General features: G+C 34.9%; 1 protein-coding gene across 4 annotated transcripts in view; it reads right to left on the bottom strand.

The window, feature by feature from the left end:
- The window catches only part of PTAR1 (protein prenyltransferase alpha subunit repeat containing 1), a 45861-nt gene that overhangs the window by 15657 nt on the left and 14064 nt on the right, over positions 1–16140 (bottom strand). Inside the window, exons 2-4 of one of the 4 annotated variants that reach the window (XM_027105711.1) lie at positions 10257–10323; positions 7585–7640; positions 1287–1391 (exon numbers count right to left, since the gene is read on the bottom strand). In XM_027105711.1, the coding sequence (XP_026961512.1) occupies positions 1287–1391; positions 7585–7640; positions 10257–10307 (212 nt within the window). In that variant the 5' untranslated portion in view covers positions 10308–10323. Of the gene's footprint in view, positions 1–1286; positions 1392–5819; positions 5908–7584; positions 7641–10256; positions 10324–16140 lie in introns of those variants that run through there. The other 3 variants (XM_027105712.1, XM_027105713.1, XM_027105710.1) reach the window with 3 other exon arrangements.

The following is a 16140-nucleotide window of genomic DNA, read 5'->3' as shown; positions in this document are numbered from 1 at the left end:
TACAATATGATTAGTTAAACCACCAAGGAGGTTTTAAAATGTCTTTATCCACAGATTTTCCCTTTGTCTATTTAAGATTTTCACTAGCATACATTTAAATGAAAAGCACTAAAAAAGTGTCTCTAACCACTTAATGTCTTCAGGTTTTACAAATATTTTCTCATAAGAAAGCATTCTTTTTAGATTAAAAATTTCCAACCCAGGGTACAGAAAATTGAGTAAGAAAACTCATTTTGTCGTTTTCAAATAATAGAAGTTATTTTTAACAAACAAAACTTGCTTTATAAAATAATAAGCCAATAAATTGATGGCTGCATATTTAATAACTCCCTTCCCCTGCCACCACCCCTTTCCTAACCTCTATTCACACAATCATATATCTCTCTGTAGTCTGCTATCCCTATTTCTAGTAGGAAGAAAATACAGCTAACTATATCATTTGGAAGTAGCTGCTCTGCAAGGCTAGCCAAAGGCAAGATTACAGTTAAGAAACCTTAAACTGACTTTAAGATCCTAAAAATACTCAGGATGTAAGAAAAGTTATAAGGGGCTTAAGAACAGATTTCTTCAGAGATTCTCCTCACTGACCCCAACCAGTAAGCCTACACCATCTCATTTTAGTCAAAAGAGAGTAGTTACATGGGATCCAAGAGTAGGATGCTTCCAGATAGCCAGGATTTTGAAAAGAGTTCTTACATGCACTTTGGATATCTGCTTCAGGCCTTTAACCTAAAAATATTCTTTGCATTTACGGTCTTAGCAACTCTAGTTCAGCCCACACACCATTCACCTCAGTTGCCCTTACTTGGTTAATTTTAATAACCATAACCATCACCACCACCATCTTTACCAGGAACACACTTGAATGAATTAAATCCAAGTTTAATAAAACAAGTTGCTCATTACAGTTGAATATCTAAATGCAATTTCCATGATTGCTTCAGATAGTTAATAATAATAGCTAAAATTTACTGAGTATTTCATATATGCCAGGCACTATGGTAGTGTTTACATGCATTATCTGATGTAAACTCAACCATTTACTCTGAGATAGGTATAATTATTATTCCCATTTTACAAATGATAAAACCAAAGCTTGAAGAGGTTAAACAATTTCTGAAGATCACATAAAGTGATGGCATCTAGACTTAAATGTAGATATAATTTGACTTTAGAATTCATACTCTGAATCACTGTGTGACCTGCTTCACATTCTGTGTTTGTTTTTTTTTTCTCCAGCCATTCTAAATTCTAAGTAAGAATCCTATGGTGTAAATTAACCAAACCTGTGAATCCATGTTTCTGGACTCTTTGGAAACTTAGTTAAGGCCAGTTTTCCCAGATGTAAGTCCTTAATTGGATTTAAAGTGCCAGAGAGGATCAGCTCTTTTCTGTAAAAGAAAAATAAAAAGAACCATTACTTTGCCTTTCTACAGAAACATACTGCATGACTATTAATATAACCTCATTGTGAAGCAAATTTCCAAGAATAAAAAAAAGAAAACATAAAACTCTCATAAATGTCACACAGTAATCAAGAATGTATTCTCATAATCTTGAAATAACAAATTAAAAAACAGAAGCTCTTAAATCAACAGTGGAACTTTAGTTATCTATTTGGTAGAAGGCAAAGGGGTTTTCTGGCTTGTATCATTTCCAAAACTTACAAGGCCTGACTTCAGTATCTGTAGGGCAAATCCAATACAAGTCAAGAATTGTAGCTTCCTAAGTAGGACTTGATATGGTCTAGTTTGTTACCAAAAAACACACATACAGCAACACACTGGACTGAGATGTAGGAAAAAAATCGTTCATTCAATAACTACCCTAACAAAATTATTATTATTTTTTTTGGATTTTCCCTTCTACCTTTCCTCATATGCATATGTATTTTAAAATATAATTTTATATTCTGCTCTTATATCTTAAGAATTACCCCACAGTTCTATATAATCTTTAAAATGAACATTTTAAATGGTCAAATAGTTTTCATTCAGTAGCTATCCTGTAATTTAATGACCTTTCCCCCTGTAATTAGACATTTTAGGTTGCTTCCAAGTTTTTGCTATTCTAAAAGAATTCTGAAACAAAAATCTTTGTGCTTATAAGTTCTTTTGTTTGTACTACTACTTAGGATAAGTTTCCAAAAGACATATTACCAGGTGAAATACTTGGATGGCTCTTGATACACTAGACCATTCCTTTTTGAAATATAAACAGAAGTAAAAGGAATATGAGCTCTTTGTTGTTGTTTTAAAACTGTTCAAAGCTTCAGTGCAATTATAAACTATGTCACGCAAGAGTTCCACCTATTTCTCAGGTTACTCTAATTTAAGTTTAGATTTTCTCAGGTTAAGTTTTTAATAATAAGCTCTGATATTACTGATTACACTCCTATTTTTCAATTTATCTACTGTTTTATAATAAAATTAGGTCACTTGCTAGTTTTTATTAACTTTAAAATGTCTTTCCTGTGGTAGGGCTGATCATTCATTTACTTTAGAGATGTTAATCTCAACAAAACCAGAGCCCAGCTCATATGTCTCAACTACTTAGATGGATTTAGTTCCTAAATACCACAATACATTTTCTTTCCAACAGCAATGTACTATTTCTAAAATTTTATTTGATAAGGAAAATAAATTCCTTTTTAATGAAAATACTATATAGTGATAATAAATACTTGCATTTTACAATCAATTTTATTTCAGACCAGTAACTTCACTCTGTAAAATAATCTGAAGTGATACCAAGGTTTATGACTGCTTTAAAAAATGATTTATTGACTATTTTCTTTCAATGTGCAGGAAATCTATGTCATTAAAAGAATATTTTAATGCAACAGCCAGTTATTTCTGCAGTTCTAGATCCCTTCTCTTCTGAAATCAGTAACGTTTTGTTCATACAGTAAGTCAGGATACCTGTAGTGTAAAAGAAGGCAAAATATTGCTCTATGTAATTTAAACTACTTTGTAGAGCGCTTGTTTCTCAGAGTAGGGTCCCTAACTGCAACATCATCATCATTTGGAACTTGTGAGAAATATAGATTCTTAAGTCTCACCCCAGACCCACTGAATCAAAAACTCCAGTGGGGCAAAGCAATGTGTTTTAACAAGCCCTCCAGGGCACACTAGAGTTTAAAAACCACTACTGTAGAGAACTTATTGTATTAAGCCAAATTTTCATTTACTAAATTTAAAACCTCTCCTTATTTAAAACTGCCTACCTATGTTCCCATATATGTCTGTATATAAGGGGAATTAAAATTCTTCAGAAAAGAGGAAGTTACCTTACAACTGAATCTTGACAAAGTTTCTTAAATAAGGGCCATCTCTTAATCTCTTTATTTTGAACAACAAAGTCATATTTGTGAAGATATCTTAGTCTGAAACAACCTCAATCAAAGGTATATATGGATGCTTAAAAAGATCGTCTGATAGAATCATTAAAAAAGGTAGCAAAATTTTACTATCAATTTAATAAACATTCCTAGGAAAGGACTGAACATTGCAGGCATTGGATCATTATAAAGCAAATTTTCAAAAGATCACTTGAAAAAGAAATATGGTAACTGGTTAAGTTATGGCTATCATATAACCTAGAGATCCAACAAAAAACCACCTGCTTTAATATATTCAAGTAGGAATCTCGTCTGAGATAAAACTTCCAGTCACACATGGATTTGGAAAGTGCTGTATCTGAAACAACTAAAATGTAAGTAAACACGATGTGCTCTGGAAAACTGTGCTAGATAACTCAAAAAATAGTTCTCGTGATGACAAAAAGTCACTGATGTCAATAAGCCATGTGAGAAGTTTGAACTGTCTAATGAAATGTGAGAGCAAAATGAAGAATTTATAAATTAAAATATTTCAGGTAACATGTTATTTTAAAGGTGTGTAACTATATTGAAAAATTAAATATCCTAAGAAGAAATTTGCTTATTTCATGTACTTACCTTAAAGTTTACAAATTGATATTAGCCTAAAAAAATCTTTTTTTTTTGGACTGTTATTGAGGAAATGGAGTATTGTCTTAAATTTGAGGTGACTTTATTTTCTGGCATACTGAATAAGCTGGGCTTCTATATTCATCCTAAAAGCCTTAGGTGGTCCATTGCTAACAGATGAAGAAGGCATTAAGTGAGGGTCATCAAATAAATATGGAAAAAACTAATTAGGAAAGGACAAGGCAGCTGTGTCATTTGGGATAGAGAGCAGGGTGGTAAGAAACAGTGCTATGCTATACATGCAACCTTGTTATGGGATTAAATTATGTGAGGGTTGACTTTTTTTTAAATGTGGGTGAAGGGAGGAGACTAAAGAAGTTTTAAGAAATAATAAAAAGTAGAATGATAAAAAGGAATGAGGTTTCTCACATAGCAGATTTTTCAAATAAAAGTTACTCCTTTAAAATTTTTGCTACACATTTCACTTACTAATTAAACAGTATATGAAAAACCTCATTACTTTCCCTTGAAGACTGTAGTTCATCATTATGAAAATCAGCTAGTGTTGGTTAAAACACACCCACAGGAGCCTCCAGGCCACTACTACATAGTACTTAGTACTACTACTAAGGTTAAGTAGTATGTTTTCTTTCTCTATATGAGTTCCTGTGCTTTTATATTTCTGCAAAGTTTATCTTATTTTATAAAGTTTTTATGTCTTCTCTACCATCTCAAACTATGGCTTCTCTCTGCTGTCACTCTATCCAAAATTTGTAGGAGACCAGGGGCCATGTGTATCATGTCCATGGCTAAATCTCAACTGGTTAGCCTCAGTACCTGGCATATAGTAAATACTGAATAAACATATGCCACCGTTTTTTCACCCCTTAATCTTCAGTTATTTTGTGTGAAATAACAATAATGATAATAATAAAAGTCATCCTCATAAAAACTACCATTTATTGAACACTTCTTCTGAATCAGGCAGTGTGTTAAGTGAATTACATATATTTTCTACTTCAATTCTCACAAAGATCCTGTATTATGTTAAATAATATGAAACTGCCAATATTCAATGTTTTGTTGTTTTTTTAAAATAAACCTTTTATTTTAGAATTCTTTTAAATTTACAGAAAAGTTCTTAAGAATAGTACAGAGAATTTCTGTATGGCCTGTACCCAGTTTCTCTTATTATTAACATCTTATATTATTACGGTACATTTGTCACAACTGATGAAGCATTGATAGATTAGTATTGGAAGTCCATACTTTATTCAGAATCACTTCATTTTTACCAAACATCCTTTTTGTATATCAGGGTCCCACCAGGATATCACATTATATTTGGTTGTTATATCTCTGTAGGCTCCTCTCGGTCCCTTAGATATACCTTGTTTTTGATGGCCTTGACAGTTGTGAGAGTACTTATTGGGTATTTTGTATGATATTTTTCTCATGGTTAGACTAGGGTTATGGGTTTTGAGGGGACCACAGAGGTAAAGTGCCATTTTCATCATATATCATGGGTACATAATATCAGCATGACTTGTCACTGTTTATGTTGACCTTGAATACCTGGCTTAGGCAGTATACGCTAGATTCCTCCACTGTTCTTTTTGGGAAAAGGTTACACTTTAAGGAGTGAAGATATATGCTCCATCTCTTTGAGGGGAGTTACCTAGATAAATTATTTGGAATTTTTCTGTATGGGAGAGTTGTCTATTATCTCTTATTTGTTTGTTTATTTGAGCATTTCTTTTATCAGTATGGACTTATGGATATCCATTTTCTACTTTGGGGTATAATCCAATACTATGTTATTTTATTGTTCAAACTGTTCCAGCCTTGGCCAATGGAAGCACTTCCTTACTTTCTGTCTCTCAAAGATGTTCCAGGCTCATTTGGTGTATTTCCCGGCTTGGTCCTAGAATCAGCCATTTCTCCAAAAAGCCCAGCTCCTTTTATTAGAGAATGGTGTTAGAAACCAGGATCTGAAAGTTTGGATTTAATCATTTCTGATTTACAAAAAGAACAATTTTATATGGTACAACCCAATGTTACCTCAGTTTTACAGATGAGGAAACAAAAGCTGGGAGAGATTCAGTAACCTGCTCAAGGTCTCCAAGCTCAAAGTGTCTGAACCAAACATCAAATCTGCATAAAGTAAAGTTACCAATTAAATTTAAATCAATCTTTACTTTGAGTAAAGAATATGAATCATTGGAGCTTGGTGTCAGCTCTTCTAGCTGCTCAAAGATGTTTTGCTTACTCTATGTTCACAGACTGAGGGAAAAATAGGACATTACTATGAAGTCAACCTCTTTCATCAATTAATTCACCAATTTTCAAAGCAAATTCAAAGCAAAAAAAAAAAAAAAGTACCAGTCATTTTTTTTCTAGAATCAGCCGGGTTTTTAAACTATATGCATCACATACTTTAATCACAGATCAGCTCAAAAACTTATTCTTGCCCTTGTTTTTCTTCCTAAGACTGCGACACCTATAAAGTGAACTATTGATATGTTACAACATCTTTTACCAGTTTATAAATTCAGCCAAAGATCATTCAACGATTCCCAAAGTTACTGCAGAAGAAATGTACCAACAATTAAACATAAAATGTTGAGTATTTGATTTGTGAGAACTTACAGCATTAGATCAGTTTATTTCCAAAGTTGTTTGTTTTTTGCTCAAAATGGACTCATGACTCTGTCTTTATATGTCAATCTTACCAATACAAATTAAAATTTACTAGAACACATATCTACAATGGGTTTCTTAAAAATCAAGATTTCCTTTCTACTCATCTAGCACAAAACTTACTAAATCATCTTACTAGAATAGCTTCAAGATTAACTATTAACATCACTGAAGTCAGATTTATGGAGCAATTTCCCTTCATAGGACCAAACCACACACAATCAAAACACAGTTTCAACAGAATCATTAAAAAAAAAAAATCACCTAATTCAGATTTTTTTTGGCGGTACATGGGCCTCTCACTGTTGTGGCCTCTCCCGTTGCGGAGCACAGGCCCCGGACACACGAGCTCAGCGGCTATGGCTCACGGGCCCAGCCGCTCCGCGGCATGTGGGATCTTCCCAGACCAGGGCACGAACCCGCGTCCCCTGCATCGGCAGGCGGACTCTCAACCACTGCACCACCAGGGAAGACCTAATTCAGATCTTTTATTTCAAGCTATGGAAACTAAAACTCCTGAGAAGTTAAAGGTCTTGTCCAAGGCAACTGCTAGTTAATTGATGAAACAGGACTAAGATTCATATATCTTAAGAACTAGGTTCTCTCTTCACCACTAAACTGCCATATAGAATATACAATGAATTATATGTGTTTGCGTATACACATTATGCTAGTAAGAATCTTTTTTTGTGGCAGGATTTTAAATTCCTCTGTAATGATGAGGAATCTGTGAACATAAATAAAAATGGTACTCCCACTTCTCTATTACACTCATTTCTTTTTCACTGAGTTTAATTATTTTCAGTGCCCAGTCTGCAAACTGAGTATCTATTGTATACCAGGCACTAAAGTGTTAGAGGCTAGGGAAACAAGGAAAAAAAAAAAAGACATGGTCTCTACCCTTAAGAAAGCGCTCAGTTTTAAGTTTATAGTACCTTCCTAAAAGTCTCCTTTGTTGATTCTTCCTCATCTCGCAAACTCTAGAACAGCACTGTCCAATAGAAATATAATGTGAGTCATACATGTGAGCCATATATGTAATTAAAAATTTTCTAACAGCTACATTAAAAACAAGTACAAAGTAATATATTGTATTTAATTAATATACCCCAAATATAATTTCAACATGTAATCAATATAAAAATTACTAATAAGAAAGATATTTTACTTTTGGGGGTACCCAGTCTTCAAAATCTGATGTGTAGTTTACACTTACAGCACATCTCAATGGAGACTAGTCATATCTCAAGGGCTCAATAGCCACTTGTGGCTAGTGGCTACTATACTGAACTGTGCAGCTCTAGAAACCTGTAGTGTCCCAGTGCTTAGTCTTTGGACTGGTTCTCTTCTAATATCTATACCCACTACTTTGGATATCTTAAACAATCTCATGGCTTTAAATACCATACATTTTCCAGTGATTCCCAAATTATATCTGGCCTAGAACTCTCGCCTGAACTTTAGATTCATACACAACTGCTTGGACACAAACCTAACATGTCCCAAACTGAACTCTTGACTTCCAACCACCTGCCCCCTCACGCACTTAAATCTGCTCCTCTTCCAGACATCCCCATTTCAGTAAATAGCAACTCCAATCTTTCAGTTGCTCAGGCCAAAAACCAGAGTCAATCTTGACCTTCATTCTCTCACAGCCAATTTATCATCTGTGTCTTTAAAATCAGTTTATTAAATACAGTCAAAGCTTACATAGTTTATAAAATACAGTGAGAATCTTACCTGCTTCACACCACTTCTAGTGCTGAGTTTTATCTACCTCAGTCACCATCATCACTCACCTAAACTACTGCAACCACTTCTTAACTTCCTAACCACTCCCTGCACTCCTACAGTCTACTTTCCACACAGGAACCAGAGTTTTAAAACATAAGATATTGTCCCTCCTCACCTTGAAAACCTTCAATGACATTCTATCTCACCCCAAGTAAAAGTCAAAATTTCTTATTGCTGTCTTATTGACAGCAGCTTATGAAGATCTACAAAGCCCAGTGAGATCTGGCCCATCACTCTCTGGCCTCATCTCCTGTTACTCTCTCCCTCATTCATGCTACTCCAGCTACCCTGGCTTCCTTGCTGTTCCAGAATAACCAGGAACACTTCAGTCATGACTGAGGGCTTTTCCACTTGCTGTTCTCTCTACGTGGAATGTTCTTAGCCCAAAACTGACAGGGATTGATCCCTGGCTTCATGGCAGTCTTTGCTCAAATGTAGCCTATTAAAACTGCAATACCATTCCTTCCATTCTCTTACTGGTCTTCCCTGCCTTCCTTTTTCTCCATAGGATTAAGCAACACTTGATCTACCATATATTTCACTTATTAATGTCCTTATTGCTTTTCTTCCTCTACTAGAATAAAAGTTCCACAAGGACAGAGATTTTTGTTTGTTTTGCTCATGGTTCTATTCCCAGTGCCTAGGACCTAGCATAGAGTATACAGTTAATCAATAAATATTTGATGAATGAATGAACAAATGTTGTCAAGTATTGTTTGGGTTAAATGAGATAACATATAAAGTTGTAGTATGGTCGCAGGAATAGAGTAGCCACTCATAAACATTAGTCTACTCCCTAACCACTGTCGAGCTTTCCATGAAAGAAAATCAGAATTCTAAAATTTGTAAATTTTTAAAGCCTTCTATCTCATTCTATCCTTTCTCACTCTTTACTCTAAATATCTGATCATTATCAGTCAAAAGACAATTTAAAAAAATAATAGAGGTTACCTAAATTTAATAAAACTAGCTACAAATTTAAAATTCAGTGGGTATTATAAAACACTAACGTGGAATTAAAATTCACAGAAAATTGAAGTATTGTTTAAGTCATCTTTAAAGATAAAGAGCTATAATTTATGGCTCTTTCCTATAGGAAATTTTAAATGAAATCACAATGTTCAACAGGACTTCACTTTTATTTATCTACAATTTGTATCCTGCTTTCCTCAAGGAAAATTTATGTTAGTCTAAAGAACCACCAATTTTTAAAAACCATACATAGTGTTTAAATGAAAATTTTAAGAAATGAACCTGGCCTGAATTTTAATATTTCTATAAAGTATTCTGTGTTTAAAGCGACAACAATCAGAATTAAAGAACTTAAGATACTAATAAGATGTGGTCCTTCTCCAAAATACTGAGTGCCAGAGACTTCAAATGATTTGCCCACAGAGGTCACAAGGTGACTAAACTAACAGTTTGTGACCTTGAATGCTCACTTTTACACTTTCTACTGCACTGCAGTGCTTCTCAAATATACTAACCAATACTTTACAATACAACCAATTATGCTGATTCCTTCTACCCCCCTAAAAAAGGAAGATAAAAGCATGTATCAAATGGTATACTGTAATTCAACATGAAAATTTATATTTCAGGCAAGAAGTTTAGGGAGAACAAACATAAACATGCAAAAAGGGGCAAAGTGTATATCAGAATTGTCATGGAGATATTATAAAGAAGAAATAAGTTTAAGATGCCATGAATATGTGATTTATATTTCACTTTTCAAAAAGCTAACAATTCATGTGGCTTATATGTCTTCAGAAATTTGGGCAATTTCATTTTATCACTGATGAGAATGACGTACCTCACGTTCCACGCAGTGGTAAAGTCTGGGTTTAGAAGTAGCAGGGTGCATGTGACATCTATCAATTCTAAAATAAAGAGAAGTCATATTAAAAACAAACAGTCCTACCCTTGAAGGTGTGGCTTCTCTTTCTTTTAAGGTCCTCTTTATTTTATATATATATATCACATTATACTTATATCTCATGTCATAGTAATTTTAATGATAACTTTGTTCTAAGCTGTCAGAGACACAAAGATTATCCTCAGATACAAAGACATGAAGATTTTCTTCTACTTATAATAAGTATAACTTTTTAAAAGTTGACACTGAAACCACTTTACAATACGTCTATAAAGAATAATCAAACTAACCTATTCATTCTTTTAGTAGTTTTTGGCACAAAAAAACACAATTTCTCTACCACTACTCATTTAATTTCAAAAATATTTCAAGAATTGACTACGTGCAAATTTTCAAAAAGAAAATCACATATAATCCAACTTAGTTAACAATTCATTTACATTCCCCTGCAAAGATTATTTCTTACACACATTTTTACAGTTATAGCAATGATAAATGCACAATTTTGTTCTATGTTTTTCACTCAACATTATTACATATGCATTCTCCTATATTGCTACAGTATGCATTTTTTTTTTTTTGCGGTACGCGGGCCTCTCACTGCTGCGGCCTCTCCCATTGCGGAGCACAGGCTCCGGACGCACAGGCCCAGCGGCCATGGCTCACAGGCCCAGCGGCTCCGCGGCATGTGGGATCCTCCCAGACCGGGGCACGAACCCGCGTCCCCTGCATCGGCAGGTGGACTCTCAACCACTGCGCCACCAGGGAAGCCCTACAGTATGCATTTTTAACAACTGCATAACAATCCTTCAGTTTAATATATTATCATTTATCTTCTTCTTTAGGCTGTTTCCTGTTTTGTTTTTACTGTTATGGATAATACTACTACACACATTTTTAAGCATACTTTTTGTCTCATAGATTATTTTCTTTGGATATTTTTCCAGGAGTAGAACTACTATGTCAAACAATACAAATATCAGTATGGCTCCCACTAAGCACTTCCAAACTGTTCTCCAAATAGACTGTATCTATTTACATCGCCAAGAGTAACGTGAGTGTACTTATGTCCCTGTAACTTTGACCTATGTAAGTGTATTTTTGAAAATGAATGTGGCAGATAAAAAAATTGTACTTTGTTTCTGTTTTAATTTACATCTTTAATTACAATTATTAATACAAACATTTTTTGATTTTGTTTACTATTTTCTATTTTCATTGTATAGTCTATTCATATTCATTAGCTATGTATCTATCATGGTCTTGAATAAGCTCCATAAGCCTATATTTAATAAAACAAAGTCAGTAATATTTAGATATATCGTCTTCATTTTATTAAAACTGAAAAAAAGAATTTTAGGATTAAGATGATCAGCCTAGGGCATAAAACTAAATTACAGTAACCTCTACCAAGCTCATATTAAATGCTAAGTAAATAAAATAATAAAAACTGTTATAATTATTTGGCATTATTATGTATCAGGCACATTATTATTTTATTTACATTATTTCATTAAATTCTCACAATCATAATCCAAGATATTTGGAAATGGACATCTAGAGATTTCAAGGAATTTGCCCAGAGTCACCCAATTAGTATGTGCAATGACAGCGTCTGACTGCTTTTAATAACTCAGTTATACTGCGGTTGAAATGTCTGTCTACAATAAATAATTGGGACACTCTCTGTTTAAGTAAAAGATAAACTTTTAAAAATCTAAGAGTAAATACACATAAGTGCATCCCTATAGTCATCTTAAAATATTTTAGTGAACATGAAAATCAATTATTCAATTCTCAACCATCTCAATAAGAGATTAACATTTATTGTGAGCCTATGATTTCATTACTACTGAATATATTATAACATTTGATAAATGAGCAACAAAAGGTAGGATTAGCACACATTTATTTTTTAACTTTATCGTCCTCATTACAAGCATCATGAAATGTCTATATTACAAACATACTATATAATATCAATGTATATATTATATAATGTCAATATGTCTATAAGGAACAATCTAATAAACCTCTTCCTTCTTTTACTTTTAGTAGTTTTGGGCACTAATTTAACATTTACCAGGGAAATTAAATACAATTTTCTATACCATTATTCCTTTAATTCCAAAATATACCAAGTACTGACTATGGGCAGAGATTAAACTGGGCCCACAGGACTGAGAGAATGGATATTATGAGAAATGCAAGATCTGATCTTGCCTTCTAAAAGGTTAACCTTTAGTTGGAGAGAATATGTAAACAATTATAAGGCAAACTAAAATAATTGTGAAGTAGAAACATATACCACATTTTGGGGACCACCAAAGCAGCTGCAATTAATTCTTACTGGAGTACGCAGGGAAGACTATAAATGAGTAAGACAGTAAAGGGCACTACAGACTGTGGAAAAAACTATGAGGAAAGGTAAAGAGGCAGGGACTTCACACACAGTATGCTCTCAAAAGATTATGGGTACCCTGAGCGTGACTAAAGCTGAGGGTGCTGGAGAAATGTACCTGGAAAACAGAATCTGGTCCCAATGTCCTTGTCAGCCTGGCTTTCCATTACTTTCCCTTCAGGTGCTACATTCCACCTGAACCAAACACCCCCCATTCCCTAAACATACTGCCCATCTGCCTACCTTTTCTTCTCTGGCTATAACTCAGATTTACCTGCTTCCTATTCTCTCTGCCAGAAATGTCCTCCTATCCCTGAATTTAAAAGAAAAAAAAAAGCATCTTTCTGTATAAAGGCCTTCCTGACCTACATGGTTGAAAGCAATCTTTCATCTCTATGTTCTGTGTATATCTTACTTTGTTACTGAACTTACATAAATATTATCCTCTCGATGAGACTGTATATATTTTGGATGCAGGTCCTCTCTAATACACCTTCAAATTAGCCATTCATTCATCAAAGATGAAAAAAATATGGCCTCTGCCCAAAAGAAATTCCAAGTCTGCCCACATCACAGAGAAGTGGTAAGAGCACAGGTCTTAAAGCCATTCTGCCTGGGTTCAAATCTCAACTTCTCCACTTACTGCCTACATAACTTAATGTCTTCGAACTTCAGTTTCCTTATCTATGAAATGGGGATCATAACATCAACCTTAGTGTTGTAAGCAATGAGATTCATCCCATTTCTCCATAGCTGTTTGACACACAGTTTGACTAAGTAAATACTTGTTCAACTAAACACCATTACTACTTATCAAGAAATGAATATTCTCAACATCAATTAATCAAAGAAGTCAGAAAAAATGAGGCAGTTGTTCTTATTGCAAAGCTGTCTAAATTTCTAAACTTGTGTAATGAACAATAACAAAAAACCACTTGGTTATTAAGTGGCTGTATGAAAATGTTTGTGCATGATGGGAAGGCTTCTGGAATTTTCTTTTTAAGTCCACAATTTTTCAAAATCCATTACACTTCCCAGATAATGAGATAAACTGGTATTTAGTTTCTTGGACTCTCCCTTTCTGCATTAAAAAAAATGTGTAATAGTTGCTATTTGTTTGTACTTCTAATGCAACTCTCCTTCCCCACCCATAAATGAAGAGGAGTTCATCCTCCACAAGATACTTGTGTATAGCAGCACAAGGCAAAAACTAACACAGAAAATACCGAAGTCCCCACTTTTCACTTTGTGGATGTGTGAAGAGCACTTCTTTTACTGGAGGGTCTCCCCCTAGCAAGGCAACAGCAGCTGTTGGGTCAGAGCCCAGCTCTACTACTGACTGGGAAGTTCCGAGGCACATCAATCTTTCTGTGCCTTAGTGTCCGCCTCATACGTAAAACTGAGCTAATAATAGTACTACCTCATGGGTGTATTAAATGATTCATACCCATGAATTGTTAGGACAATACCTGACACACAGCAAGCACGCAGTGATAACTCCTGTTACAAAGCCTGTATCTCCTAGCCCAGTTACAAATGATACTGGGATTGGATGCCACCAGAGGGAGGAAAAGAATCTCTTGAGCTGGCTGAGCAGCGACTGCTGAGTGGAGGGATCCTTCTCAAACCCCCCCTGTTCTCTAAACACACTTAAAACTTATCAACAGGCTTGGCAGTAATGCCTAGTAACACATACAGTCACATGCCCTTCCCCCTTCCTCTTTGATAAACTGCTAACTCTTCCTGATTCAGGACTTAAGTTCAGATGGGACCTCCTTTAAGAAGGATTCCAGTCAGATCCAAGAGGTGGGGGTGAAGTAGAATATCAGAAATGGAAAAGGGCCAATGAAGGAGAAGTAACTAGGTTATAAATATTGGACATAATTAAAGAATCCTTACTGAATTATATATATTTTTCTGCTCTTCTTCCTCACTGGCTCTGGATAAATGAGAGAAAGGAAACTAGTGTTTCTTGAGAGTCAATGACAGGCCAGTCTCTGCGCTGGGTGCTTTACATACACTAATTCATGTGATCCTCATAACAACCCTCTGAGACCTGTGAGAATTCTCTTCTTTTGGTGTGGAACTAGGAAAAGGTTAAGTAATTTGCCTAAAATCACTGCTAAATGACTTCAGTGTGCTGATAAATTGAGTCTAAATCCAGCTCTGTTTTTCTTGCAAAGAAGATGCTCTTTCCAACCTAGCACGCTGTCTACAATTACTTTGCTGTCTTCAAGTGAGTGTTGAACCAAAGATCTAAAGATAAACATGTATAATCAACAGTTGACTATTTCACTCTCTCCATCTCATCAACTATATACCATTTTTCTTTGCAGTTTTTCCAAGATGTGAGCTATTGATATCCCTACAGTCTCTTGAAATTAAACAGATGTCTCTCCAAACACCAGAACATATACCAGCAAATAACCATTCCTTTGTTACACACACTCCAATATATGACTAGCTCATCATCACATCACAAGGAGAAAATGAATCAGAGCACATTATACACAGGAAAAAAAAGTACCTAAATTTCAGCTGTAACAAAGAGAACATTTAAGGATGTTACAGAAAAGTCAGAGAAAGACCAATATGCTTTCTTGGCTTCAGTGCATTCTAGAAATGGCCCAAGGTGAGCAGTCACCTGGTACTGGACACTGGGTTTGACAACTGTCTCTAACAGAGATATGTTTTCATGCATCTAAAAATAAATCCAAGGTCAACTTGGATTAATTAATCTCTTCCTCTAAAATACATTCAGGTTACCACAACAAGAGAGGCTTGAGGTGAGGTTAGTGGTAAATATCAGAAAGGTCCTGTTTATTACAGAATACAGTCACTGAATCAATAGCCAGACTAAGCTAAAAGCTCTTGCTTACCAAACTCTTGTTACTTATTTGACAAATGTCTATTGAACACATAAAAGTGCTGAGTAAATAAAGACAAGCTATAACTCCTCTTTCTAATAAACCCACAATCTAGCTGGGATAAATGTTGTTTAAATAATCAACTACAGTAAAGTCTGGTAAGTTCTACTATGCATGCAGTATGAATAAGGACTCCCACAGGAGTGCAAAGGAGTAACTGTTGCTTCCTGGAGCAGTCAAGAGGCTTCACATGTGTGTGTGATGGCAAACACAACAATAATGACAACATTAGACCTGAACCTGACCTCAGCAAAGGCATGGAATTAAGGCAGTAGTACACAGCAAAGTCCAAGAATGGAACAGTGTTTGTTGTGGCTGGAATGTACATCAAACAGCTGCAAACTCAAATGCTTCCAGGGCTCAAATAAATGGCAAAAAAGAGGCAAAGCAAACCTGGTAAGTAGCAAATGACACTGCCTCAGTGTCTGAAGGACATGAGGAGGTTGCAGTCAACTGGAACAGGCTTGCCTAGTCAAGAAAAGCAGAGGCTATG

This window comes from Aethalodelphis obliquidens, unplaced genomic scaffold (genome assembly GCF_003676395.1).
Source record: "Aethalodelphis obliquidens isolate GAN/ISIS:26980383/991018 unplaced genomic scaffold, ASM367639v1 scaffold7, whole genome shotgun sequence".
Taxonomy (NCBI): Eukaryota; Metazoa; Chordata; class Mammalia; order Artiodactyla; family Delphinidae; genus Aethalodelphis; species Aethalodelphis obliquidens.
Note: the sequence above shows the minus strand (reverse complement) of the source record. Positions and strands in the feature narration are given on the sequence as shown.